Genomic DNA, 25,437 nt, shown 5'->3' with positions numbered 1-25,437 from the left:
CCTCCTGGATCTAATTTGAGATGTGAATACAGAAGATATGGAAGTACAAAATACATTATCAAAAGCATCTAGGCTTCCAATCATGCCCTGCTAGTGAGACTGAGAGCTTGCTAAGTCAGACACAGATTTTTTTTGTTTTGTTTGTGAAGTGCAAAGCGTACACAGACCTTATATATATATGTATTAAAGTACACGTGCAATATATTATACCCACTTTTGAAAACATTTAGCAAACCTCTTGTAATTTAGGTGCAGCAATCACATCTATGCTACTTTCATGTGGCAGACTGAAATCTGGGACATTATCTCCTTTCCAAGACCTGCTCTGTAATAATCCTGCTGGAATACATAGTGTGTATCAACCTCCTTAGCCTGCCCTTCAACAGTGAATGTTTCTCATATTTCATCAAAGCTATACCACAACAAGTTACAGAATTGCAGTGCTCTGGCTACTCAAGATAATTCTTAATTAATAATTATTTAATTCTAAATCAAAAATTCTTTCAGATATTCTTTGGCTGGAGCCCATGAGAATTTCTCTTAGATGGCTTCCCTGCTTGCTTTCCCTTTCATTTGGGAGGGGGACCATAAGTGACATTGTGGGGGCACTCTGTTTGGACCCTACACTTACCAGTTAGTATAGTTACATTAACCCTCATGGTATTTATTCATTCAGGAAAGTTGTAGCTCTCCATTTAGGGAGAGTGGCAGGGAATAAAAAAGGAGAGAGGGAGGGAGGGAGGGGAGAAATGCCTATTTCTGGTCTAAACTTTTTGCTACCTGGGCTTGTTTAGGACCTTCTTGTCCATTATGACACTGTCTCTCTTTTACTGAAAGTCATATAAAAGTGTTGCATACTGGCTTCTTGATAAATTCCAGTAGGCCTGAACAGAGTTCTCTTATCCTACAGCTCTAAAAGCCAAGATTGCAAAGAGTACATCCACAGATCCCACTGCATTTATCTCAATGTCCCTGGAGTGCCTGCCCCTCTCTTCCTGCTTAGCTGGTAGTAAGGCTGTGGTTCGACAGGTACAGGCTGGAGTCTATTCTTGTCTTGAATCCTCTTTTGTCCCCAAACTATCAGAGTTCTGAAAAATCCTGAAATGATGCACTCCTTTTCTTCTTGAATGGCTCCCTGAACAAGTCCAAGAGAGTACTAGATCCTTGTCAAGGGGCACTCAGCCTCACTGACGGGTTTAACAAAAGTCACTATAAAGGTACTGACCATGTATTATTCGCTGCACAGAATAATTTGGATTCTTCCTGTGTGTATAACTCTCTTACTACATTCATTACTTTGTTCACACTTCTGATAGAGGCATCTATCCAAATTATATAGATGTACTTGGATTATGCCTAAAGCCAAAAGAATGCCTTTTCAGGGACTTATAGAAACCATCAGTGTGCTTATTTAATTGGCTTTTCAGGCTGGAAGTTCCCATGAAAGATTAGGTAAGATGATTTGTGCTTTTCAGTTGCAAAGCTCAGGATAAGCTGGACGTTCTCAGGACATGTTCTCAGCGCTGTTCAACTTTGCTGAATGTGCAGTTCCATTGAACTCTGATTACTACAGAGTTAAGCTCACTGGCATAAAGCATTAGCATGATATTTTACTTTTTTTCCCCCAGCAGCCATTCAAGAATGGTACAGGGGAAAGAAAACAGCATTCTGAAACAAGAATCACAGAGGAAATAGGCACCTTATTTAAAGTACTGCCAGCAATCTTAATTTTATCAAAATGCTATTTCAGGACTATCAGTGAGCAAATCTGTGCACAACAGCATGGGTTTGTTTTGTCTGGGAAAAGACCCATGAAACATATAGTACTTTGTACTTTTTATGTACAAGAAAGCAATAACCTTGATTTACAGTTACAGGTTGCAGGTTGAAGGAGCCCTTTCAAAAGGAAAGGCTTATGATCAATGCTTTCAAGCACTGAAATGCACAACTGAATAAAACAGATGCAGAACCCAAAGCTACAAGCAGGAGTTGATGAAAGCACACTGTAATTCCACATGCTCTGCTGCACAGCCAAATTGCACCAACCAAACACCTCCTCACTTTCCCAGCACAGAAAGGTGGGATTTGGAACATGGCTTTTCAGACTGGTCTGGTGAAGAACTTGAAATGTGCCAGTTACTGTGTGCTTCTCCAAGAAGGAATTGTTTTGTATGAGAAAGAGAATAGTGTGAAAATCTCACCTGAGAACTTCTTGAGAGTAAATGCATCTTTTTATCACTGTAAATGAGTCCAAACAGGAGCCAAGAGCCAACTACTCAACCATCAAACTGAGATTTGCATTGAGCAGATACATCCAGACAGAGAATAAGGATTAGAGTACCCTGTAATATACTTACTGGACATGTTAGAAGTCACTAGCATTCTTCATAATTCATCCCATCTATTTATTGCTTTTAAGTGCAAAAATGGTCATTCTTACAAACATTCTTACTCACGTTAGTCCTTCAGAGAACAGAGGCTGCTGATGACAACTAGTGCAGAGATGGCTGATGTGCTGCTTTTACATGCATGGAGCAATCATCACCCCTATTAAAACAGGCATTAGGTTTCCTTCAGTCTCTAAAAGATCACTGCTGGTGAAGGGACCTAGTCACAGGGCCAGGATTCTGCCAGCACAAGCACTGACTGAACAGAATGAATCCATGGACAAGGAACTCTAAAATGGATCTATCCACCTCAACTGCTTCCACAACTTTCTACAATTACCTGTAACAACAGTACCATGACTGAAAAATCTGCAAATATAAACAGTGAATTTGCATGTTCTGATGGCTGAGTTGCAATTACTTGCTAAGTTTGGGTTGCTTTTGTTCTTCAGTCACGTTTTTTACATAGGGGAGCAAAATAATTAACATTTGCTACTGCAGTAAAAGTATTACATTACAGCTCTGGCCACTACCATGTGGCTCAGCAGATGAAAAAAGCTTTATCAGAAGTCTCATCAGTTCTATCTCTCAAGAACTTGTACACTAGTGCACACCAGCCTCAAGGTAAGATCATTGGCATTTTACACCAGCAGCTTCACTCACAACTGAGTTAAACTCCTTAAACAAGAAGTTTCCTTGTTAAACGAAACAAAGAACATCTTTTTAAATTCACCTGTGGATAAAGAGATATATGGGCAATGCCTGTTTGCTCAGCCTCATTAACATACAGTTTGACAAAATTTACTACTGAACAAGATAAAATTCTGAGAAAAGACAAAGGAAAAGAGGCAGGATTTATTTCGAAAAGGACATTAAAATGAAAAAAAAAAAATGCCCAAACTACTTGGCGTGAGAAACACACCAGCTGCACTTCCCTAATCCACAGCTGATCCTTGGAAAGAATCACAAATCCACTCAACCAGCAGGCTGAGTGCCATTTTATTGGCAAGAATTGAGAACAAAATGGAATCAAATACACACACATAATACTGGCTATTAAAAAATTTTGCTTGCGTTTGATGAAGTGTGTATTATGGACTGTCTGCTTAAGTCAACCATGGAATATGAAAAATTGAAACTAGAAAAATCAAATGTATGAATTTGCAAGAAAACTGTGTCATTGTTATGGCTTCATGGCTGCAGGACATTCACCCACTGAACTGGCTGCAAGTCCTGCACTTTGGAGCTGCTCCAATGAGGGCCAAGAATGGAATGTGCCACTAAGAAACACCCAGAGGGATTTCTTTCTGTTCATGGCTGAGGCCCAGTGCCAGAATACACATGGAATTATCTGTACAATGCCTGTGCCTGTACCTGCTGAAGCTACAGGATGCCATCAGTAGTTTTTGCTGAAGGGAGGTTGTTTTTTATCCTGTTCTTACAGCAGCACTTGCTGCCAGCAGAAGCTGTCAAATCCACACATTTCCAACTTTCACACAACTTCTGCAAATCTTTCAGTATGACTTATACTGTATTCTGCAGCCTCAAGCACACAGTATGGCTTAGTACCAGTTCAATACAAATTTGGTAAATAACATCTTAAACACAGTCAAAAGACTAAACCTAGTTTTTTGACCTATACCTATCACTAGTTGTTTTGCTAATGATCTTTTATAATAAACACATCTCAGAAGTTTAGCACAATAAATTCTATAAATTAGAATAAAAATACATAAAGTATTAAATAAAACTCAGTACAAGCTTGTTTTATTAGATAATGTTACAGGTAATTCCTTTTTCTCATGTTTATGGCTCTTGGATCAATATGTGAGCATTTCTCAGCACTGGAGAGAGGAGGAAGGGAGAAAGGGAATATGGGAAATGAAAAATCAAAAAGGTAATATAAACTTTGCTTTCAAGGTTCCTGTCCACAGTCATGATAAAACAGCTCTATGAAGACTGCTTGATTAAAAATTAACTGCTGGGGTAATTTAAAGATATGCCTTATTTAATAATTAATGCATAGGAATTAAATTGGACTCTCCGCTGAAATCTTATTATAAGGTACACTTGGAAAAGATCCATGATCTTATTGTATAATCAGGGATGGAGGGGGAATTTACTGCATCTTGGAGAAAGAATGCTTCCTGTCATATCTGATATCTGTCCTGTGCAACAACTGATCCATTTTTTTGACTCGCTAGTAGGGAATACCAAATTTTGATATAATGCTGCAGAGTGAGGTCCTTTCTATATAACACAGCTCTATCTAGTGGCTGATTAATCCAAGTGCAGCTGGCTGTTGAAAGAAGACGAAATCATGAACGTGGTGGAGGCCAGGAAAGCCTTAGGAAGGTGACACATTCTGACCTACTGCTACTGCCCTTGCATAAGCCTGGAAACACACCAGCAAAGGTGGCACCTCAATCCTGCCCTTCCATACACTGATAAACGAGATTTGGTGGACAGCTCTCTGGTACTGAGCACTTTTTCCAATACAATTTGCAGGAACAAACCAGGGGCTCAAAAACCTTTTCAGGCAGGGCACTGGGGTTATCTGTGGCCTGACAGAGAACCCCAGTGCAGCTGGACAGACAGACCCTGTGCTTCATTGCACACCTATTCATCATGTGCTTACCCCTGGATGGGGAATATGCCAGAGTGGCTGCCTGAGCAATGCCAGGGATGGCTGGGAAGCCTCTGCTGGAACCTTGATTGTGCTGTGGGAGGTTTGGAGCTGCTCCCCAGCCTCAGCACTGGATGGCCCAGGGGCAAACCCTGTGGGGTGACACATTCCTCAGCAGTGGCAAACCCTGTGGGGTGACACATTCCTCAGCAGTGGCAAACCCTGTGGGGTGACACATTCCTCAGCAGGCTGAGCTGGTGCCTGTCCCTGTGAACACACTGAACCCACAAAGCTCTGAAGCCCAATGCAGAAAATGCTGCGTTTTTTCCCAGTCTCATCATCTATCTCAAGGATATATTGGACATTAACCTGTGTCAGCTCCTAATGGAACAGAGCAGAAGGAGAGCTGCTAACTTCTGTCCTGTGGAACTGAGTAATGGATTCCATCAGCACGGGGCAGAGGTCACAGCTTTTTGCTGGTAATTACAAAAGCTTCACAAAAGTGTGCCTACATTTTTCCCAAGCTCATCAGGCCATTTAGCCAGTGGAGGTTTAAAGAAATAAGGGGTATTCACATAGCAGTTATTTGAATAATGCTCTAATGATAATTCTGGTTAGTAACTGTATAAATAAGTATAGTTTCATTTAAACTAAAGCAATCCTCCAACAGATACCAGTGTAGCAAAATTAAAATAGCAATGTAAAAGCACTGCAGCTGGGGAAAAGGACCCATACCTGCTGCATACAGCCAACAACAAAATATAATGTGCATTTTAAACACCTCTTAAGGTTAAGCCCACACAACAGTTCTAAGAAATCAGCTTTGAGTGTTGTGCAACTTTGCCAGAAAGCCTGGGAATCACCTCACCTTTAGAATGATTAGATTACATGAACTGGGACCTGTCAATACTCCTGGAACTGGGGTTAGGTAATTCTGACCTCTGAAAGCTTCAGCTGCAAACACATCCTCTCTCATTCAAGCTGCATCTTTTTCTCTACATATTGCTCCAGAATATGTAACTTGAATACATCTTCCTTATTTTGTGTACAGGAATTAAATAGGTTTGCAGCCCAGTTTTCATGTCCTTTTCAAATCATCTTTTATTTAGCATTTCTGCAACCATAACACAGGTTGACATAGAAATGTTTTACTAGTATATTTTCATTCTAAATTACTCAAGTCTGCTCTAAATTGAGTAGTATTCTAGCAAAACAGTACAATGCATTTGATGTTTTATGTGCCTGTGCACAGAAAACAAAAGCACTTACCCATTTCAACACTTTGAAGAGCAGTAGAGTAACATTAACATGTATAAACTAGTGAAAATTTAAAATCAGTAGAATATTTTACCTTCTCAACATGACAATTATTTGAAAATCAAAGCAATTTGACCAAGTTAAATACCACCCCCCTTATCTTCATTCCATTAAATTTTCATAGCCTCTGTTTCCTTTCAGAGGAAAAAAAATCAAGGTGACAGCAAGATGACTTGCTCTAGCTCTTGATTCAGGCAGAGTTTGCTAATGAAATAGACCCATAAGATTAACAGGGCTTTGTGGGGACCAGTTCATATTATTTTCTAACAAAGAATTTGTGAGAAAATAATATATAAATTATATAATGATATATAATATAATATATATACTATAAAATAATTATATATAATAGAATGTAATATAATAATATAATTATATATATAACTATATATAAATTATATAATATATAGAAAATAAAATAGTCAGGTGCCTGAACCAACACACCTGGCACCAGTTCAGATTCCTGGTGTGTCCCAGGGTTAGTATCCCAAGGGGTATAACAGAGACCTCCTCAGCAGCTAGAGGCCAGAGAGGATGATGGAAAATGGCACTAACAGCTTAAATTCAAGTAGTTTCAATTAAATTCAAGTGCCCTTGTGCCTTCCTCCTAATAGGCTGTTATACAAAATAAAGGCAACAAGGCTCTCGCTCAGGATTGAAAAACATTACTTCAGAACATCTGTAATTCAAATGAAAAAACATTTAGAAATCCTACTGAGTGACACAGGTGAATATCAGAAAGATCAGAGATTGCATTAGTGGGTTTATTTATTCCAACTACTAAAGCTTTCTCTACAGCAAAACATTAATACCATAGGATTTATAATGGGAGAGGGAAGTAATGATTAAAATTAACTAGGCCACAGCCTGGAGTGGGACACTAGTGACAAATGTGCTGGGCCAGCCATGTCCAACGAGCCAGTTATTTCCTTCTGCTATTTCCTGAATGAAATGCACAAATGCAGCAGTAACCCTGAGCTCCTGGAGCACAGCCCCTCCTGCCAGACTCTCAGGGGGTGGCTGCACTTGCACAAGCCCAGAAGGCTCAGGATCCACAGACACTCAGGGCTGATCCCCACTGCCAGCCTGCCTGAGCAGGCACCAGGAGGCAGAACAGCAGAGATCAGGCACTCTGGGCCATGGGGGCATCGTTGGGGTGTGTGCCTGGGGGGAACCAAACCCAAAAAATGCTTTTAGTGTGGTACTGAGCCTGCCTGCCCCTGGGTCCTACAAGGATCCTCCTTCTCCCAGCTGTCTGGTTTACCAGAAGATCTACATGCAGTACTATTTATCAGCAGAACTATCACTGAAACAGAACAAAAATTAATGTTACTTTATGTCAAGATCCTTCTGAAAAGGTGGAGGCATTTCTCTGGTGAATTAACTGCTCTGAAGACAGAAGGCTGATGGAGCAGTTTGGGACTCTAAGGATGAAGGACACCGCTGATGAAAGCCAGAGTTACCCACGTTTGGTGAATGCAGGTCAGCTCATCTCATGGCAGTGTTCCAATGGTCAGAGACAGTGATTTAGGAAGACACACTGACTTTTCACGTTTCAACTGCTCTGTTCAAACCTAAACCTGACAAATGCAAATAAAAAAAATGTCTGATCTGCTTCTGGGAATAACAATCAGAATTTTGTAAGGATAGCTTAAGAGAATTGTGAAGTGAAATCTGAACTAAATACAAAAGCATGTACAAAATTCAACAGCAAAATCAAAAGATTCTCAACTTGGGATACTAAGTGTCAGGCTAAAAAAGTCATAAAAGATAAAAACTAATTTCCAAAACTAGTGAGCTCAAGCTGACTTGCACACTTCTGTACAATTTGCAGCTAGGCTGCAGAACATCTTGGTGAAGGATACTGTGCTGGCTAAAAGGCAACAACATAATTTCACCTAAATCCCAACAATATTACCTCTGCTCCACACAGTCCCTACCTGAAGTATCTCCATGTAAGAGCAAACCCTGAGGGAGAGGAGCCACATCTCTCCCTGTTCTGCAGCACTCCCCTGACTGTGCTGTTCCAGCTCTGGGCAGCACAGAACAGCCTCAAACCTGATCTCTGAATTTAATGGGCATCAAATGGAAAAAAAACTTGTCAGCTCATGAGCAGTACACCTGATTCCCACCTGGATTTACAGTCTTCAGTGTCATGAGCAAATCCACATCTATAATTGAAAATATTTAGGGGGCTCACTTCAATGAAACATAGGTAAATTATTAAGTGATTAAAACATAATTTCAAAACAGCAAACCCTAGGCTCTGAGCACTGATCCAGCTAATCACATGCTGAATAAATATTTTAAAAAGCTTTGGAATTCACCCTTTACTCTTCAGTGCCAAACTGAAAAACATTTTACATTTGCAAAGATATAACATAAAAATCACCACCAGGAATGTAGAACTGGACAAAGATGTTTAGTACCTATTGTGAACATCAAGCCTAAAACAAATGCCTTCCTCTTGACCTGTCAGCCTCTGTGAAATAACTTAAGAAATAAAGCAACATGGAAGTTAATTATTGTATTGTATTAGGGTGATTGTACTAATGATTGTGTTAAGAATAGTCTTGGGTACTGTGCATAAGAAACAACAGAGGATGAACCCCTGAACAACTCATTGCTCCCTTTTTTTGGGAAAGAGAATTTTTAATACATGACCTGCAACAAGAAGATCAGGGAGGAAGGAAATTAAAGTCAACTAAAATCACCGGAAATAAAAAATGGAAAACATTTAAATGCCTATTCTGTTAAAAAAATTACAAACAGTACATTTAGTAAAGCTTAGTAACCACTGCTCACTTTCCACTGGTAGGGGCTTAAGCAGCTATTAATCACATGAAAGTAGATATTAAGGAATATTAATCCATACCAGCTGTTACATCTTTTACTGTGTACTATTATTAGAGATTAATCTTTATGGAACAAGGCTGCCTTTCATGTAATTTCCAAGAGGACATCATACAAGCTGATACTTTTTTACAGCAGATCTTCACAAAGAGTTGAAGCAAGAAGGTGCTAATGATGACATGGTGAAATTTTATTCAACTTCATCCTCAAAATCTAAGCCATTTATACTTAGAGGAGACACTGTCACTGTAGTCATTTGATTACCTAATTTTTATTGTAACTGCAAAAAATTGCTTTTATAGCTTCCTATTTACATCAAAAGAACCAGGATACTCTCGTAGTGATATTGAATTTTCTCTTAAGGAAAGTTCAAGGCCAGGCAATTTTCTATCTTCAGTACCTGGGAATTAATCCAGTTTAAAACTTCTAACATGATCTAGCTGATGAAATCTTAATGAGGAACATCCAGGATTTAACAGATTTTTAACTAAACAGAATCAACACTGTGAGCATAGAATTCTCTAATGAAGCATAAACCCCTGTCAGGTGAGCCAGGGTGTTGGAAGAGCAATTGCTTTAATTATTTGATGCACTTCAAAGGTGACTGCATTTGCACACTCCAGAGAAATTCCTGTTAGATCACATGTTGATGGAATGCTATTAAAATCACAAAAAGCATTACACTCCTCCAAAAAAGTAAAATTACTGGCAGAAAAGGCCAGCATTATCATTAAAGATTATGAGATTAGCATGAAAAATAAGCTTCTAATCAGTTTCTTGCGTTTCAGATAAGATACTACCAGCTGCACTAAGGAAATCAGTTGTCATAGTTACAGAAAAAAAAATCAATATTCTCTATACCTGCAGTCTCCTAATTTTCTTAAATGCAAGACTCTTCTCTAATTATGTCCCAATTAATCATCAGGGTATCTCTGTTTTTTTACTCATTTGACATCAGATTGATGCTCCAGAGTGAATGTGTGGTGGTTTTCTAGCACAGCCTAAAAGGTGAGGAAGCAGCTCTTTAGTCTGGGCTGGGCTGAGCCACTGCTCAATTCCCTCAGTGTCTGCTCAGCAACCACTGCCCTGTCAGCCTCCCCAGCTTTGCTCAGTCCTGCAGAGGCTCCCTTTTCTCACTGCCCATGTTCTGCCTGGCCCAGCTGATCTGCCCCAGCTGCTGCCACCCCAGCCTGGGCAGTCTGGCATGCACAGCTGCCTTTCACAGCCCCTGCTACCTGTCCTTAATCCTCCCCACCCTCCTTGCCATCTGTGGGTTATGTAACATTGCTTTCCAGGCCTTTCCCACTCCTCACAAGTAAATACATTCAAATGTTGCTGTTTCCTCTCAGCTTCATGACACTTTCCAAGACCAGCTGGCCTTCTGATTCCACCCTGCTAATGCCTGCCTACAAGACTTCTCCTATCTCTAAACTGGATTAAGTGCTAACCCTGCAATGACACTTCTGCTGCTCAATAGCAATAATTTGCCTGCTAACAGCTGGCAAAAGCACGGGGCAGAAAAAAGTACTGACAACACAAAAAATACCATACATACCAGGAGGTAAAACTGGGGCCCAAATGTAAGCCCTTAAGCAGGTTATCTCATGGCTTACTTTTTATTTAGAAAGAGGCTTGAAGCAGGGGGGTATATGATCAGAGGAACATTAATCAGTTTTAACCAGCTATAGCTTGTCTAACTTTTCTATTAAAGTAGATAATAGAAGTTGCACTAGAGATTGGGACCCACATACAACAGAAAACTATTTCTGTGGACAAGACACACTAAAAAACCAAAGGAAAAGGGAGATGCCCAATTTCACCAAGTAGCAACAAAACAGTGAAGTTCAACTGCTGACACAATCCACCACATTGCCCATGAAACACCCCCTTTTCAATGTTGAGTCTTGCTTTACTCTGCTGCCCATGTTTTTAATTTCATTTTTAATTCTTTAGATGAAAAGAATCTCAATCACTTGCAGAAGTCATTCTAGTAATGCAGAGTCTGAAATGAAAAAGCATCAGAAAGTTTTTGTTCTCTAAGGCAGCGGCTGATTCTTTAAACTTAGGACTGGAAAGCAGTAAGGATCCCAATCCACATCCCTCATTGCAAGGTCAACTAACCTACTACTGCTACATGAGACATGAACTAATCATCAATTTCCAGAAAAAAATGTTTTATCTTTTTTTATCCACACTTGTGTTTTCTAGGCCTCTTACACTGCCATTCTGCATCTCCTGCTACTGTAAAATGACCCACCTCAGAAGCACTCAAGCATTTGTTGTTCTCTGTGTTTGAAAGTCAGAGAGTTTCAGTACTCATAAGCATTTTTTTCAGTTTGTAGTAAGTATCCACTCTTGACAGATTTCTTCAACAAAATCACACTTTAAGTAAAAACTGCTCAAGGCTTTCTGTTCTCTATTCAGAGCTGCATTAGGCTTATTTGAGTCTGCCACTGAACAGATGCTGTAAGCAAGAACCAGCAAGAGGGGCAGCATGAACCAGGCAACCATGGCAGATTTTTTTGTGTGAAACTAGGTGGAATTCATGTTGGGAAACTGGCAGCAAAGCAGAGTTGCAAAAGACACAAATGCATGCAAGTCCCACAGTTGCCAGAAGTGAATATAATCTGCTGAACAGAAGAGCAGCATATTGCTGAAAAGTAAAAAACATCCCATAAATCACAAGGTGACTCTGACACTCAGGCCATGCCATGAGCCCTGTACAGAAGTCATGTCACCTACATGTCCAGCTGGGGGACAGGCTGCACTGGCTGTAAACTCTGGGGGTTATGCAGTATTTGCCCAGACACACAGATGTTCTATGAGATGCTCCTTGTAACAGCTACCAGCAGTTTTAAGAATTTGCCAAACAGTTGGGCTTAAAGTAAAAAAGCTCCCACAAAAACTCATGGCATTCACCTTGCTGAAAGCCACCATGACACAGCAGCTGTGTGGGGGCAGCACCTTGGCTAGAGCCACATGAGGTTTTAACAGTGACAGAGTGCAAGAGGTCTTGTCACTGATTCCAGGCTTCTATCCTGTTTTGAGCAGCAAGCTTCCATGCCTTTGTGGCAACCTTTCCTTTGTGCTACAGACCAGATATTACTCACTGAATGCACACACCAGCTGCTTCTGTTGGATGTCTGCAATGCACTGACTTGTAGGGACAGGGTTTGCTGCAATGCTGCGTGCCTGACTATGCTGGATGAGTCATTCCTGCAGAATGGAGACTTGAGTCCTTAGGAACAATTCCTGACAACAGAGGGATTCCTAAGAGCCATACCTTGCAGTGTCTGTCTTGAAAAGAAGAGGATGTCAAGGAAAAGGTCACGGATGTGCCAAGGAGAACCTTTTGGTTCTACATCTCAAATTGGACAAATCCTCTCCCACACTGATATTCTTCCTGTGGAGGGTGTGTCACAGCAAAATGAAAGCCTTTTAACTCGCTTGGCCACTTTTACATCCTGCTTAGGGGGTTAGAGGAATTATTTCCAATGCCTATTCAGATGAGCTGGTGATGTCTAACACATACTCTGTTATAGATGTTTTTATCAATGCTCTTATCCAGGCTGTGAAGGACACTGCAATATCCAATCAACACCAAAGCACCTCGGTGTTGACCCAGGGCAGGGAAGTGACAGAGCCTGCAGAATGCTCTGTAGAAAAGATTTGTCAAACTGGAGAAGATTATACATCCAACTATAACATATTTCAGTTTCTTATAAGACAACAGCTACTCTGATAGAAATTATTCCAATCTGACATTTCCTTCTACCTTTACAGAGAGGAGCACAGGCTGTGTTGCTCAGGACCTTGCACAGGTTGCTAACTACAGTCTTTGTTCACTTGAAAAGGGGTGACTGATAACCTGCTGGCCTGTTCTTCAGACATGAGATGCTTCCATTTCCCCTTATAGCCATGAAAGTCTGCCTGTGATAACAGTTTAATTATTGCCCTGTTATTTTTTTGGAACATTAACACTGACATACTCAGAAATTAATTTTATTATGTCCCACTTATTTTCTCACTTCCATCACTCATTGCCCAAAATGTAAAAAATACAGCACCTTTATCTCTTGGGCCATTGACTGAAATATTGACACGTCTTAATCACAGCAGAAATTTGGGGGGAAAAACTTGAAACTCTCAAAAGGAATGAGTATGAAAATTATTTCACTGTTACCAAAGGATCTCTTTAACCATAACTGCAATATTCACTAATTGCACAAAACTTCCAAGTATACCTATGACCATGCTAAACCTAAACCATCAAAAGGCATGCAACTGGAAGGAATCACAGCTGCCTAATAGTTTAGGAGCAGAAAGTGAATTCATCCTGTTAGTCTTTTTCTTCCTATTTGAAGTTCAATATTATGGTAAGAAAGCACACGAAACATACAATTTGATATTAACAACTGCAACTCACTTCAAGGGATTTCACACCAATTTTCAAGCTTCATTAGCAAATGATAAGACAGATCAAAACAGTGACTTAAAGAGGAGACAAAATTGGTTTTCTGCCAAGAAGCTACATTCTCTCTGATCTGAAAGTGAATGTATTCATCACTGGTTTGTCTGGTCATTTACAAAACATAGCACAGGCCTTAGTCTGAAGATCTAATAATAACTCATTTGCCTTAGTCTGAAGGTCTAATAATAACTTCTCCTTTGTAATCCATGGAAGTTTTTCCAATAAACCACTGGGTAATGCTGCACTTCCTTAAAGATATTACAGAGATCCATTATACTTTCTATAGTGGTGCTGTTGAGATTTTTAAAGTTTTCTATTGCATTTAGATAAAATATATTTTAAGTTTTTTGTTAGGCATTACTGTAATTTCTTGTACTACATTTGATAGCCAGGAAGGAGACAGTGATAAAATACATTAGTGGCTCTATAAAAGCTTAAATCTGAGCATCTGGAAGGCTTGTACTGAATATACCCTTATACAGATAATCACAGAGAATTTACAAGCCTAGAAGAATTATAGGCAAAGAGAAATAAGTGCAGAGTAAAGCTGTTTCAATAAAATGGTTTTCTCTTCAGGGGAACAGACAATGAGTCATAGTATGTATATCTTAAAGACATTTAGATCAAGTCAGTGGAGATAGCAAGCATAGATGAAAGCATTGTTTAGTACCAGAAAAGTAATTTGAAGTAATTCCCATTAGTGGGAAAGACAGAGCAGTGATGTGCACCTAGATAAGCTGCTTCTTTGGCTAATAAACTGAGATGTTTACAAGACAAAAATCAAAACACAGACACACAAGGACACTCCTTTCTTAAGTATCATGGGTTTCAGATGTCATTTAGGGCATTCTCTGTTGAGGTAGAGAACTATGTCTTTAATTGCACAGATGTTTACGAAACAGCTGGTTTTGTAAAACTGCCCAGGAAATAAAATTCTATGTTCCTCTACAGCACTGTTGTCAAAATTAGGGGACTACACAGGAAAGCTAAGCAGAGTAAAGAGCTAAGCAGGATACACTTTTGGAAGTCTTGGTATCCAGAACTACTGCAGTAAAAGCTGGAAGTTAAAATCATGGGCCAGGACCACACACTGTTACACATTCCTCAGAAAAAAAGCAAGAGTGAGAGTGGCAAAAGGGAAAAAAGATTAGAGTAGCAGGTGAAATATTCATTATAAACCTCAATCACGTGGCATTAACCATTTCCTGCACAGCTTTTCCAGATGTATCCCAAAGCACTACACCCCTACAAGGCACTCACATTCAACACCAGTTTCAATTCCCCTTTTCAAGGGTATCATTCACAAAAATGAATGTTCAATACAATCACTCTCAAGCACAACAGTGCCCATTTTCCTGCCTGGAGATGTCCTGACTCCCAGAGATGAGCACTTCACCTGCCTGCATGACAACAGCATGCTACTGACATCAGAGAGCCAACCCACATAATTTCTGGTAGAAGTAACACTCACAGCCTATTAAATAAGCATAAAAATCTATTTTTTTTACTCAACTCTAATAACTTTTTTCACAAAACGTAAAGTTTCTGTTCCTGAGATGAACATTAAAGAAAATAAACACCAAAAGAATTAGGAAGATTAAAACAAGCAAGCCACAAAAGGAATTTTCAGCTTTTGAAAGACAACATTTTCTTAAAATAAGAAGTCAAGAAAATTAAAATCTGAACTGTGTTCCTTCTACCTTCACTTGACTAGTCTTTCCCATGGGAATAGTGGGACAAAATCAAGCAGTTTTTGCCTGGGTATTTTACTCTGACTTTATTCCTTTCAAGAAGTAAAATGCTACATGCTTTGCAGTATCAAAGCAGGCTTAGGGACATTTTAAAAGGGAAATACTTTTTAACTTCCTTTACCATTATTTCTTGGTATTACTCAAAAAATAAAGTTAATACTACCAGCCTATGAAGCTGGGAGTCATCTGGGGGACAAAGCAAGCAATGCACACTTCTTCATGAAACTCAAGATTCTTGAAGGACAGCCTGGTTTGTCATGAGGCACCAGGAGGAAACTGTGCAAGCAATGGGCAAAGTTACCCGAAGTAACACTTGCTAAGTGTTGCTGACATTTCATTTTGCCACTTTGCCTTACATCCATCAAAGGAGGAAAAAATGAACCTGCTGCAAACACCTTCTGTTCTGCTTCCAAATGTTTGGGATTGGCCCTGATGCCAAAGAAATTACAGCTAAAGTGGTTTTTTTTTCCCATCTAGCACTCATTTTCTGTAATTAGGCCTGTAATACAGGTATTACATGCAGCCTGACAATCTCTAGCAGGGAGAAGGGCTAGGGTCCACAATCAGTACATAAAAACCATCACTGTAAATCTGTAAATTACTTTATACTGAGATGGTGCTTGGAATTCCCCTGGTAATGGTCCACAACCATCAGTCTCTGCTGAAGAAGTCCCCAACCACAGACATATCCTCTCTTGCAATCACAGATGACTATGACCAATATTGCACATAGTACAGAATAATCTTCTTAGAGAAGGAAACATTTTAATACATACTTCGTTGCCTGTGTGGCATTTTTCTCTCAGTTTGTATTCCTTCAAACTTCCCTTCACCCCTTTAGTCAGAATCTGACTCAAACACTGTGATGGCAATCAGCAGAAATTAGAGGTAAGAGGGCTGCAGGGGTTCAAAGAGTAGACAAAAACTATTTCTCATTATTTGAGTGGAATCAGTTTGACAAAGGCCAGTTGAGCTGGAATGTAAGTAATCCTGAGCTGAAGTTAGTCTGTACTTGTTATAAAAAGAATCTATCAATCTGTGAACAAAATATGTACCTAAATTCTCTTGATAGCTTGAAAACAGTTAAGAAATTAATTCTTACTATTCATTTACTACCTACAAGCTTATGATAACAGTGAGCTCATACATTAGAATTAGCTCCTAGACTCTGTCATCTGTAGTTCAGTGAATCACATCAAAATCTTTTATACATCCTACCAGTCTTTGCATTTACTGCATCTAAACTGGTGATGAACACTGAGTATCAATAGTCATCAAAATTATTTTGATATGGACAGGAATAATTACAGGCTAGCCTTGTGCAGTGACATTTAACCCAAAGATCCTTAAGACAGGAGCTTGTGAAAGAACTCCAGTAACAGGAATAAGATTAATTGCTAGAACCAGTTTAGTGAACACAACTGATACCTCTGAGACTTAAACAAGCACAAAGGGAATAGTTCTCATTTATAACAGGACCAGCTGCTAGAAGTAAGAGGGCCAAACAGTGCCTCCAGCTGTTTCCCTCTGGCTGCACTATTTGGGTAATTGCAGACTTACCCTCTGTGATCCAGATGCTGAGCCTTTAAATGAAGTGCGTTTGAAGGAGCCACTCATCCTCCGTAAGGAACCTGTGAACTTTCCTTTCTTAATCCCCTCCATAATGGAACTAGCACCCCAGCATCAAAGAAAACCCTGATTTCAGTCACGTAGTCTGAGCAGCTTTGTTCCTGAAGTCAACAATCATTAAATTATAGCTTAAATCAAAAGTAAAACAAATACATAAAACAAAATCAAAGCCAAATAATGAGACTTCTGTTCTGATATGGACCCTGTCACAAGTGCTACCAGCAGCCAGCCAAGCAGAAAAACAAGGCAATCCACTGATAGCAACTGCTGGCCCCCTCCCTCTTCTCTACTGACTCTATAATCAGGCTTAATGCACACAGCTTCTGCAAGCTATGGTTTTTAATGGACAGAGATTTAATAAATGGTGATTGAAGGTAAATCTACTTTAGAAGCAGCAGCCCGAAAGGTTTTTATTTGTGGAAAGCACAAGGCAGTCAGATGGAAATTGTTTTAGTATCAGTAGAAAGGCACATGAAAAGAGCAGATGGTCCTCAGCAGACCATGGGTTAGAGGCCTGGTGGAGCCCTAAAGGATAACTGCTGATGCCTACACCGGGCCCCGGATGAGAGTGACAAGGTTTTAAAAGCAAACAGCCCATAAGATCAACAGTCAGATTCTAACTAATTAGGGAATGAGGGTAGATAAGGTGTCATGTGTATAACCTTCATGAATTTTCACTAATATCTCAATGCATCTGTTCTGTACTATTTTGCATAAAATGTGCAGTGAGAACAAAAGGAGGTAGTTAGGTGAGGGCAAACAAGAAATGAGGATGACACAAGGTGCTCTAAAAGAACAACTAAGTAATTATTGACTAGGAAATATCTAGTTGGCTCTACAAGACATCAGCCAGAAATTTGTTACAGAGTCTGGTTTAAAAAAGAAAATGGATGAGAATGCTGAGAAAACAGAGATCCATTTAGGAAAAATATACAGGGATGGCAGATTTGTAACTGTGAGGTCAAGTCAGAACCACTAACTTACAGGATTCAGTTAGAGAGTCATCTTTTCTCTTTATTATTTTTTTTAGGTTCGTCCCTTTGTGCCTCAGTATAGTCGGCACAGGTGCCTGTGTGCAGCTGCTTACAGGAGGCACAAAAAACTGTGCTGGAAAGCTAAAACAAAACAATGTGGAAGAGACTGATACACAGAGATGCATGAAATTTATTGTTCTGGTCAGCAAAGAACAAAACCAGGGACATACTCTTCAAAAAGCAGAAATGTAGAAAACAAATATATTCTTCAAAGCACAGTGCAGAATGCAAGTAAGGAATTAACTCAATTGACTCAGTCCCTTTGGATGTGTGATTCTAAGATGTCTGAGCTCCCTGTAACTGTTCTTGGTGCGCTTTAAGGACCATTCTGGATTTTCACAAGTCATCAATACCAAAGGGACGTTTGCATTCAAGAGCCAGATGAAAGCAATCAGTGCAACAGAAGCTGCTGACTACTAACCCCAGCTGAAAAATCAGGCAACTAAGCTGATGTTCTTGCCCCCACTGTGTTTATATAACACTTTGTGGGCTATTTCCACTAGGTTGGGAAACAGAGACATGCACCATGCTGGCACTTTCAACAGCTCTGTGACTGAGAAGCACAAGCTGAATAGATTTTCCAAAAGAGCTTGTGGTTTTAGAAGTGTAGTCTCACATTAGGAAACCCTTTAAACAAATGTTATTTTGAAGGTTCCTGTCTCATGTTGCAGTTTTCTGCTTCATCAGTTGAGCTGATTCAATGGTTTGTGTGGCCTGGATCAGATCTGTGTAAGCACGTGGGCTAAATCAGCACAGAGGGAGGAAAGCACAGTAATCTCTAACCACAGGATACTGTTGGACAACAAATGAATATTTGGCACAGCATGGAAGTGAAAGACCCTTAACTGGTTCTGAAATGGAATAAATGACATGAAATGACACACCTGTCCATCATCCTCCACGTTCTGTAATGAAAACAAATTGGCCAACCTCGGACTATGAAAAGAATAAAACCATCCACCCCCACAAAGGAGCAAGCAGAGTGCAAGCAACATTCTATTTGCAAGAGTCCATCAAGGTCCTTGACAGCCTGTGTTCTGGGAAAAGCAGGATGCACCCATATCAAAGTGAACAGAAGACATAAGCAGTACATCTTATTGATACCACATGATGGGAATTTAACATCTGCAGTCATGAGTAGATCCATGTCCCAAAGGCCCTACCACAATGTGTTTTTAAAACTGAAAAGCTTGGTTAGAGACAACTGTAGTTCTTTCAGCCCATAGAAAAAAAAACAACATTGCTCTTGCTGCTCATAGAGCTGTATTCTATGACAATACATTGTTTGATGTTATTTTAAAACAAAAAGCAATAGATTTAAAGCTTTGATCTGTAGTCCATCATGTCAGCTAAAATGTTTCCACTCACCCTAGTAGTCAAACTAAATATGGAAAGCAGCAGTCCATAATCCAATGAACTTTATTTACACTGACAGGAAGAGGTAAGATAGGCTTAGACCTCTGTAAAGACCTACATGCACAAGACATGTAGAATTAGGCCTTCCTTCACTTGGCATTTAATATGAGTAGTAAACTAAACACAAGTTTCTTTCATAGGCAATGGATTATTAAAAAAACCCAACTTTAAAGCACTTTTTAAAAATGGGATGTCCTAAAAACCTGTTTTCTTTTAAAAAGCACTGGTTTGGTTTCCTTTGACATTGATACAATATAAAAATTTCAAGAGTCGTGTTTAACTGAAAAACCAGCCTAGGGTCCATTACACACTTAGCAGTTCTTGACTCTTATTTTGCCTCCCTGAAGCAAAGCACAGACAGAATATTGCTGGGTGCTGGTTACCTACCATGAGAATGAGCCCTCTGGAGGTCACTGGGGATTGCTGGGTGAAGAGTTGGCTTCTTCTGTAAACTACATATCCTCAAAGCACTGCTGCAGCAACCTAGGCAAGAGCATATTTGGATTAAATATGTAACAGTTCACACAAAAATTCAGCAAGTCACTGGCAGCTGACAGCTAGAGGGAAGATGTTCAATGTAGTTAATTCTACACCTAAAATCAGAAGAAGACTGTCAGCCACTTTGTGGTACTTTTACTTGAGCAGTCTGTTTCTCCACTCTAGAGCCTTTCTTATTTAGCAACTGTCTGCCCCCTCTCTTTCTCGTGCAAGGAAAATAGCAAGTTTAAAGAAAAATTAAAACAGTTCATGAGATGTGGACAGAAAAGATAAACAACCTCTGTTTGTGCCAGTGGGCCTGTAAATTGGTGCCCTTATGAGCACTCTCACACATGAGAAATAATCTGCCCTAATCATACGAACAACAAACCCCATGCCAAGGGCTCCTAGAAAGATATTTGCAAATCCTGTGCTAAGGGGCTCCCAAAATAAAGACAGCACTCCAGATGCAAACTCGTAAGTGCCAATCAGAGGGGACAAACACTTCCCTCTCACTAACACAGCCTTCAGCACTGCAAGGGCACTCTGCTGACTCACCTTCAATTTGCTGTTCACTGGGATTCCAGGTCCTGCTAACACAGATATTTTTGCCCCCGACGAAGGAGAGAATGATGAGGAGGACTCCATCTTATCAGAAGGCTAATTAATTACTTCACTATACTATATTATTCTATACTCTATTCCATTCCATTCCATCTAAACTGCATCTGCCAAGCACTCCACTGCCCAGCCCCTCGTGACTGCCAGCCAACAGTCCTGACACACACACACCTGGATCCAATGGGTCAGTGAATCAAAGCACTCACACCAGAATCCAATTATCAATTCCCTTCAGGTAAACAATCTTCCACGATGCATTCCACTTGTGAACAACACAGGAGCAGTAAATGAGACAAGAATTGTTTTTTCTTTCTCTGAGGTTCAGAGAATGTGAATCTCAGAAATATTCTTGGGAAGTCATGCCTTGCTTTTCTCTGTGAAGAGAAATGTGGTTACAGTTTTGCATTTGCCTCAGTAAAAAAAGCTTAAAAACAACTTTTTTAAGTTTGTGTTGGTCGACTCCTCCAGCTTGTTGGAGAAACAGCCTACAGCTGTGTTCCCCTTGGTGCAGCTGCAAATTTCCTACAGGTGCACTCTAGCCCATTGTCCAGGCTATCAGAGATGTTACTCTATGTTGGCCTGTTCTTTCTCACATTGTACATACAAAGGCATATTCAAACTGAAAATTAAAACCAAAAAACTTGTTCATCTTAGCAGTTTAGAATGTGCTGAATTGAAGCACAGAGAACTTTAGAGTCGGAATTTGTGATAGAGGGTGTTCCTTAGGTCCTGCTTTATTGCAGCATCCTCGGAGACATGAGAAGAACAGTTTTACAGCAGGCAGAAGCTCACTGAACAGCAGGCTGAGGCAGCTGAACACTTCTTGCAGACACAGGGCTAGGTGCCAGCTGTTTAACCATTTTCCATGTGGTTGCATCATCACTGGTACTAACATTTGAGCAACTGTGCTTGGATGGGCTTCATTTGACCACAGAACACCACAGTGAGCTCTTCTCTTGGAGCTCTGTGGCTCCTTTCCCCTTCCTGAGTACATTAAAGGCTTGTACAGGCAGCACACAGCAATTTAAAGCACGATCAGCTTCCATCTCAGTCAGCTGGTGTTACATTAGAAATGGAAATTAAGATCTCAGGAAAATTTTTTACAGGAAAATTTGTCCAGCACTGCACTTTTGACATTCCTGTGTTTTCAAACAGTATCATAAGAAGCTCTGGCTACTATTAGCAGGGACATCATCTCAGATTAATAAAACTGAGTCACTTGGTTTCTGTCCCTGGTTTGAAACTTCCTGGGATGAAAAAAAAATAGCAATACAAAAAAATGATGACCAAGGACAGCACAAAATGTTATGTGCATTCATCTGTCCCTGCCCATAATAGGCAGTGTATTACACTTAAATTCCACTAGAACGTGGTAGCTATTTCTGCAGCACTGTCCATCTTAACATTCAAGTGATGACTTGAACATGAAAAACCTGAACTTCAGCACCCTTGGGAAGCAAGGAAGCACTCTCCTCTCTGACAAACAAGGGAGTGGCTAAGATCTGTGTGATGGACAAAGCACGAACCTCCAGATGTGATGAACACCTTCTTTCCTTTTGGCTGGTTCTGGTTTGCTCCTCCTCACCCACAGTCTGATGGCAGGGTTGATTTCCAGGAGAAAACCAGTCACAGCTCCCAGCTTGTCTGGGCTGCACAATTCCTCATCCATTAATTGCTCAGGTACTGGGAGTAGGGGGTATGCACCACATATCAAGAGATGTTAAGTAACACCTTCCTGAGAAAGGATAACAGACCCATACTTCACACATCAATATAATTTTCTGCTTGTGCTCTCTCTTTTTCTTCCTATACATATTACCCACACTAGTAACAGAATTTCAGCATAATTCTACAGATAAGGAACAGTATCATTGGTTACAGGCTCCAATATTGATAAGACACTCAGTAATTTTGATTACTTAAGCTCAGACAGTTCCTGACCTAATTCTGAAAAATGCTGAAAAAGCAACAGCTCCTATAATAGCAAATGGAAGCTGCCACTTTTCTTCAATTCAGATTCCTGTTGTCTCAAGTGACTTTTCAAGAACTGAAGCAGATAAAGACCCTTATCCAGAACAGAAGACTACCTAAATCAATCTTGGTATTTATGGGGATCTAGCCCATGGTCAATGGTATTTCTGAAAACTCAGGCCTCAGTGGTATTATATGCCATGTCCCCATGTATAATAATTTACTTTGCATGCAAATTTCCTCCTACTGGAATTAGAGAGCTAGTGACAGCTTCCTGCTGCTCTCAGAGAGGCAGAGCTGAAACCAGGACACTGGATTCCTTCACTATGGGATCGCATTCCCCTTTCAACCAAGCTAAAAGAGCTGGTGGCACATTTAGAATCACTTGGGACAATCTGAAAAATCAGGCCCTTCTCTCATCCTAGGACTCTGCAAATGGATATGCCTTCCAAGCTAAGAAAGGAAAATTGATTCGTTGACTTGTTGTTCTTTGAAATATGGGGGAGGTAAAACCTGAATTCTAAACAATAGGACTATGAATATAATAATAAGAAAAGATTGTATGGAGACTGAGCTTCATATCTGGTTTAGGGACACTAAAACAGAAAAAGCAAATTGTTACTCTGGATACAAAGCTAAGCCTCTAAAAGCATTCTATGATTTCACTTCTACTTTAAGGACAATAACAAATAAATTACAATGGTGTTCAGTCTCAGCACACTCAGAAGTGACTTTCCTTTTAGACAGATAGAAAACCATAACTCTTTCCAGTCCCCATAGTCGTAGTAATAAAAAAATAGACAACAGAAAGGATTATTACACTGCACTTCATGTGATTATTTTACAAACCAGCTTTGCTGAATCTTGTTCTATTTCCTGTGCATCATCAGCCTGAGAAATGACTTCTCACTGGTCTCAGACTTGTCTACGTGACAAGGCACCTCTTTGTCCTAAAGTCAAACACCTGCTAGCCTAGACTGACAAATGATAAAAAGTACTGACAGGCTATTCACCCCGCAGACCATGATCAGTCTGTCTGAATAATCAGGTCAAGACTTTTTCTTCATTTTCCCTATATTTTCATTATTTTCCAAGCACTCTGTTCCCATCCAAACAATTAGATGTCATAAATAAAATGCCTTTAAATATTTCCTATTATATATGGTTTGGAATGTTTTTCCTATGTCTAAAAGAGTCTGAAACTGTCTGTACATCTGTACTGTTACTTTTGCTCTGTAATAAAAACAGAATGCTAACTCTGTTATTGGAACCACAAACTGCAGCTAGAGGGGAGCACCAAGAGTTTGTTGGGCTGGGCAGACTGGAAAGATGCTGGGGGCCTCCTGGGTATGAGCAGGGTCTAAACCTAGACCCAAAATGCAAACCAGACTGATTTCAGAGCTAGAACCACTGTCAGTGATGGTGGCCCCCCACTGAAGATGGGATTCAGGCTGGGTGCCTTTAAGGTATACTGCATAAACACAGGCAGAAATCAGCTTCAGCCTCACAATTGTAAAAGTAAGTGGGGTTTTGACATAGATTTCAATGAGGACAGGATCTCAGAAGAATTATACAAGGTTTTGTTTTCATTTGATTTGAGTAAAATCACTGTTTCAGTATTTAATACACCACTTGTGTCAATGCATTACCACGACCCAAACAAAGCTAGTTAAATAAATCCAGAACATTTCAATACCTATGAGCAACTACAGGCTGCAAGAAAGAATGTTTCTTACTTAGCTGATGACAGAGGACTTGAAAGGGTAGTGAAGAAAAGAGAGAACTGAAAAGCTAGAGCATAAGCAAAATGAGTAATTGAATGACAAGTAAGCATGGAAACCTTGAACTGCCCCACTGGATACCAACCCACAAAACTCCACTGGTCTGAGAACTGAAAGAATGAGGTTGTAGTTCTGGAAGTTGCTTATTTCTGCTTCCCACCACAAGCCAGTATCTGCAACTAGTGACAAAAAACTTGCTCCCTGCTTGGGTAACCAAGGAATGTCTGAAGAGCAATGTGCTGAAAACTCTGCTAATATTCAACATAATAAATGATGGAACAAGGCTTCCTACGGTGCTTCATCATTCCCGAGGTAGAAGAAGCAATTGGTTCTTACTATGAAATAACTGAATTGCATCAATTCTGAAAACTGGGAAGGACAGACTTCCCTGAGATGCTTCGGCAATGTTTCAATTCTCTAATTCATAGCGCTGGGTTCGGCTGCAAAGCTCCAAGCACAGAATGCCCAGTCCTGCATCTACCGTGTGGGATCCATGGGAAATGCTTCGAACCGGATGGGATCCCTGGGGTGAAGAGCTCCCATCCCCAAATCCCGGCCCGTCCCATGTCCCGCTCCCCTCAAACCCGGCCCGTCCCATGTCCCGCCCCCCTCAAACCCGGCCCCGCCCGTCCCGCCCCCCTCAAACCCGGCCCGTCCCATGCCCCGCTCCCCTCAAACCCGGCCCCGCCCGTCCCGCCCCCCTCAAACCCGGCCCCGCCCGTCCCGCCCCCCTCAAACCCGGCCCCGCCCGTCCCGCCCCCCTCAAATCCGGCCCGTCCCATGTCCCGCTCCCCTCAAACCCGGCCCCGCCCGTCCCGCTCCCCTCAAACCCGGCCCCGCCCGTCCCGCTCCCCTCAAGCCCCGCCCCGCCCGTCCCGCTCCCCTCAAACCCGGCCCGTCCCATGTCCCGCTCCCCTCAAACCCCGCCCCGCCCGCTCCCCTCAAACCCCGCCCGGCCCGCTCCCGCTCCCCTCAAGCCCGGCCCCGCCCGTCCCGCTCCCCTCAAACCCCGCCCGTCCCGCTCCCCTCAAACCCCGCCCCGCCCGTCCCGTCCCGCTCCCCTCAAAACCGGCCCGGCCCGTCCCGTCCCGCTCCCCTCAAAC

At 40.9% G+C, this 25,437-nt stretch overlaps 1 protein-coding gene across 1 annotated transcript in view; it reads right to left on the bottom strand.

Annotated features, from left to right (window-relative positions):
• The window catches only part of TRPM1 (transient receptor potential cation channel subfamily M member 1), a 77,740-nt gene extending 53,022 nt beyond the window's left edge, over positions 1-24,718 (bottom strand). Inside the window, exons 1-3 of the mRNA XM_036389927.1 lie at positions 24,671-24,718; positions 22,109-22,317; positions 19,872-19,967 (exon numbers count right to left, since the gene is read on the bottom strand). Coding sequence (XP_036245820.1) covers positions 19,872-19,874 — 3 coding nt within the window. The 5' untranslated portion in view covers positions 19,875-19,967; positions 22,109-22,317; positions 24,671-24,718. The remainder of the gene's footprint in view (positions 1-19,871; positions 19,968-22,108; positions 22,318-24,670) is intronic.
• Between the last annotated feature and the right edge of the window lie 719 nt (positions 24,719-25,437).

The sequence above is a fragment of the Molothrus ater genome, chromosome 13 (assembly GCF_012460135.2).
Source record: "Molothrus ater isolate BHLD 08-10-18 breed brown headed cowbird chromosome 13, BPBGC_Mater_1.1, whole genome shotgun sequence".
NCBI lineage: Eukaryota > Metazoa > Chordata > Aves > Passeriformes > Icteridae > Molothrus > Molothrus ater.
The sequence above is the reverse complement of the archived record's forward strand: the minus strand, read 5'-3'. Positions and strand labels throughout refer to the sequence as shown.